At 38.7% G+C, this 4335-nt stretch overlaps 1 protein-coding gene across 1 annotated transcript; it reads left to right on the top strand.

Moving 5' to 3' along the window:
• The first annotated feature begins 203 nt into the window (after window positions 1-203).
• Window positions 204-3696, top strand: LOC103965195 (cell division cycle-associated protein 7-like). The gene is made up of 5 exons (XM_009378207.3): window positions 204-703; window positions 1047-1283; window positions 1612-1695; window positions 2439-2568; window positions 2662-3696. The coding sequence occupies exons 1-5, from the start codon at window positions 411-413 to the stop codon at window positions 3400-3402; spliced, it is 1485 nt and encodes a 494-aa protein (XP_009376482.2). The 5' UTR covers window positions 204-410; the 3' UTR covers window positions 3403-3696.
• Window positions 3697-4335: the final 639 nt, after the last annotated feature.

The following is a 4335-nucleotide window of genomic DNA, read 5'->3' as shown; positions in this document are numbered from 1 at the left end:
TAACCGATTTTCATTTTTTGGTAACCAATTCAAGTTTTAAATAACATTAAATATTAAAAATTAAGAATGAAATTTGAAAACAAAAAGATAATCAAATTAGTCATATAATCCCCATTAACCAGTAAAGAAGGTGAGATTTCACGTGCAAAATAATGGAAATAGAAAAATATAAATCCCGGGCTTCCCCCCTCAAATGGAAATTGAAAAGTTGCGTCCCCCGAGTCTCTCTCCCTTGTTGCAAATCAGGGAAAATCCACAATTCGGGCTCAAAATTCGACCGTTGGAAGCGCAGGATTCAAATTACCCACTGCCACTTAGAGTCCAAGAGAGAGATATAAATTCAAATCACCCATACCCACACCCACAGAGACTCGTCAGATTCCGAGAGAGAGAGAGAGACAGAGTTCACAATGCCAACTCTGGGAAAGAAGACCGTTGCCCTGGAATCCTCAGCAAACCCTAACCCTAGAAGCAACAATGAGCACCTCCAAACCCCCAAGTCTTTGTACGAGCAGTCCAGAGAAGATCGAATCAGAGAAAACCGCGAAAGAATGCAAAAGCTCGGCATCGTTGACATCTCTCTTCAGCTCAAATCAGACATTCACTCGAAGAGATCAACAGCAAAGAGCTACTCCAACCGCTGTACGACGCCGTCTGGGCCCCCTTCCATTCGGACGCTAGGACCCACTCGACGTTCTTCTAGGTAATATTTCCATACCCCCTCTGTTAATTTCTTGGATTATTAACGTTTGTCCTTAGAAATTAGAACATTTAAACAAATGGTCACTGAATATGGTGTATTTTAGACTGTTTCTGGCTTTGAATGTTTGATGGGTTTTCAAATTATAACAAATTACACACATTTTTGCTTTAAAAAATGAATCTTTAATCGATCGGGCTTGTGATTCTGGTGGGTTTGAAGCTGTTTCTGATTGTGAATGCTTTTTAGTACTTGATTTTGGAGAGTGTGGTCAGTTGCTTTTGCTCCAAACTTTTACTGGAGGTAATTTGTTTTGCTTTCTCTGTGATTTGGTTTATGGGTTTAGATTGAAGAATGCTACACCAGTGAGCTACGCGGAGGTGCATGTGTCGAAGAAGGATGAAGCTTCGTACATGAAGGGTATTATGCTGGAGGAGGGTGAAAGGCCGGAGATTTACACGGAGGAGCATGAGAAGCTGTTAGGCAACACTGATAAGACCTGGACTCTGTTTGTGGATGGTTATGGAAAAGATGGAAAACGGATTTATGACCCGGTTAGAGGAAAGACTTGCCATCAATGCAGGTATACCCTTTGCTTCCAAAATTTAGCCTTGTGTAAAATTGAATGCCCTTTAAAGTCGGAGAAAATGATAACCTTAGGACAAAATAAATAGAGAGAGGGAAATAAGTCTTTTGGATATATAAAAGATGATTAATTAGAGTCGATGACAAGGTTTTATGAATATGGAATATTATAGTGACAGTACTAATGAACGCCGTCCATCCTCAACAATTTCGGTATCATTTTTTGCTATATGTTGTGTCTTGGAAAGTGTTGTCATATAGTTCTTTCTGGATTAGTGCCCCTTGGCTTAATATATTTGCACGGATTGAATTTCTTTTTTTAACAGGCAGAAAACTCTGGGTCATCATACTCAATGTAACCAATGCAACAGGATCCAAGGACAGTTTTGTGGCGATTGTTTGTACATGAGGTAAACTGTATAGTCTTAAAAGTGTCTTCTCTGCCATACCATCTACTATCACTCTCTCAGTTTGATACCACTGCGTTGTAAACATTAGGCAGATTGTTTGTGATGTTGCAAAGCGGTTAATAACCGTAGACTCCTAGAATGCTCCTCTGGGGCACTTGCTTTGATTGTCAAACTTTACAACCTGCTTATTTTGACAACCGGTTTCCCTCTTATGCTGTCCCTAATTTGAAGTTGATATGTAGACTCCATTTTTTTCCTTCTGTGTGAATTGTGACATGCTGACCTCAGCGGTGCTTGTCTTACAAACGTTATATCAATTTCCTTGCATTTTATGGGAATGGAACAAGCTGGGTGGAGCTTAGGCTGTAGTGGCATGATTGAATTATAGAAAATTTTTAATTTTGTCAACTATACATAGAGAAGTTCCTTATAATACTGCGATTGCAGACTGTCGAATTCCAATGAAGGTAAATTTTAAATGTTCTAGTTTTGGTGATTAATATATTGCTTGGTCATTCCTCTCAAAGCCCCAAAAGGAAAGGAAAATAGTGGCTGGTTAACAAAATTTCGTCAGTTGAACTTCACACGTCTCGTAAGGTTTGCCTCACATATGTTGTACACGGTTGGCTTGTATGAATTATCCTTTATGCTTCGTAAGAAGGCTACCTAACCTCCTTTTGTAGTGGTTGACGCATATGTACTAAAGTGTTAATCCAATGTTCATATTTATCTATTGGGAGCAGATATGGGGAACATGTAATTGAAGCCAATCAGAATCCAGATTGGATTTGCCCTGTCTGCCGTGGAATCTGCAACTGTAGTTTTTGTCGGACGAAAAAAGGGTGGCCTCCTACTGGCATCCTCTACAAGAAGGTTCCTTTCAAAACCATGGCACATTTATTTATTTTTATTTCTCTCTTTTGTCCCCTGGCGTTTATTGGAGCTAAGATTTATTTTGTCTTCCAGATATCGCAACTAGGTTTCAAATCAGTTGCACACTATCTCATTCACACCCAACGGGGACAGATAAATTCAGGAGAAAATCTGGAAACCACCAATCCAGTTTCTGCAAAGAGGTCATTGCAATTCCCAGATGTAGATGCATCAAGTGAAGAAATTGTCAAGGACGACAATGATATTGGAGCAATAAAACCTCTAGTTGGGCAAGAAAGAGATGACGAGTTTAAGAGTGAGAAGGAGAATGAAATCAAGAGTAGCACAAATCTAGATATTAACAACCAAACTTCTGCAGAGAGGGTATTGTCCTTTTCAGATATGGTACAACAGTCTGAAAATTTTGGATCATCTGAGGTCGACCACAGGGTTGGTGACCACCTTGGATTGTCAAAGCTTGAATCTGAAAGTGGCAGAGATGATCATCAAGGTGAGAAAGAGAATACAATGCCTTTGATGGATAAGAAACTTGGTGATAGCAGTAATGCATTGGAAACTAGCTCAAAGTCTAAAATGAAGCCTGCTCTGGATATTGAACCAAGCACTGATAGTATTGGTGGAAGACTAAGGCAGAGGCGCAGGAAAGGAAACGAGCTTAGTGATGATGAATTACAAGAGGCAAAAGTGGAAATTCTAGATAGCAGTCCTGCATTGGGCCCAAGGTCAAAGCTCAAGAAGAAGCATGTTCTTGCTGAACCAAGTCCAGACAGCATTGGTGGAAGATTAAGGCAGAGGCGTAAGGTCAACGCGTAAGGGCCGCAGCCATGATGTTCAAAACTAGCAATTACGACATTTTGTGGATGCAAACACTCTCAGCGTCTTGGTGTCACTCTAGGTAGCTGAGAGAGTATTGCGAGACTCTAATCCGTATGATTTGTTTCGGCAAGGATTGAGTCGGGTATTTTGGTTAGTGTGACAGAATTGCGTGTTGCAAGAAACCATGTTTTTGTGCATGTTAGTGACAGTGGTTTCCAACTTTTGAATTCTGTAAGACCTGTTTTGTTATGACATTTGAGACAGTTTTAATTTAATGAGCTCCATTCACCATATAGTGGCAATTGTTACTTTGCTTCCCTTATTTATCGAAGTACATTATATTTACGATACTGATATGAAAATTTATGCTAATTCTAAATAGTAATTAAAAATTCAGTTTGGCACGTAAAAAGCCCGTTTTCTATTAATAGTGGGCCGTTATTTTTATAGACTAGATGCCATACAACAAGGTTTGGTCCTATTCATGGGGATTCTATAAAAATTTCATTCGAAAAAGAGAAAGTTTGAAAGAATTGGTTTTTTTTTTGCAGATTGGATGTAGTTACTAATTCATGATCTAGCATGTACAGAATGAAAACTTCTATCGATTCTAAGAGAATTTTTATGAACGCCTTTCATTTGCTTCTCTTCGATGGAAGTTTTATTTTCTAATATTGTATCATAATTTTTGGCATAATTCTTCTTTAGATGATCGACTCAATCTCTAATAAAAAAGATATACCTTGGTTATATTTCATCTCTTCAACAACTTTAATAATGAGTATAATGACCTTATTGTTTCGATGGAGAAGAACCTACGATTAGCTTGGCTTTTCATTGACAACCCATTATTAAGAAGATGATCTCATTTCCACTAGAGAGATTCTACTGTGTACTCAGGAGTACCTTCCTTCTCTTCATCCTTCTCAT

This window comes from the organism of the source record quoted next, unplaced genomic scaffold (assembly GCF_019419815.1).
Source record: "Pyrus x bretschneideri cultivar Hongxiangsu unplaced genomic scaffold, Pyrus_bretschneideri_v1 Contig59, whole genome shotgun sequence".
In the NCBI taxonomy this organism is placed as follows: Eukaryota; Viridiplantae; Streptophyta; class Magnoliopsida; order Rosales; family Rosaceae; genus Pyrus; species Pyrus x bretschneideri.
The sequence above is the reverse complement of the archived record's forward strand: the minus strand, read 5'-3'. Positions and strand labels throughout refer to the sequence as shown.

Bases quoted from the DNA above. Each gene is read 5' to 3' on its own strand.
- LOC103965195 (XM_009378207.3), top strand. From the start codon at position 411: ATGCCAACTCTGGGAAAGAAGACCGTTGCCCTGGAATCCTCAGCAAAC. The intron at 1,284-1,611 runs GTATACCCTTTG...TTTTTTTAACAG, and splicing joins AAGACTTGCCATCAATGCAG to GCAGAAAACTCTGGGTCATC. The intron at 2,569-2,661 runs GTTCCTTTCAAA...TTTGTCTTCCAG, and splicing joins CTGGCATCCTCTACAAGAAG to ATATCGCAACTAGGTTTCAA.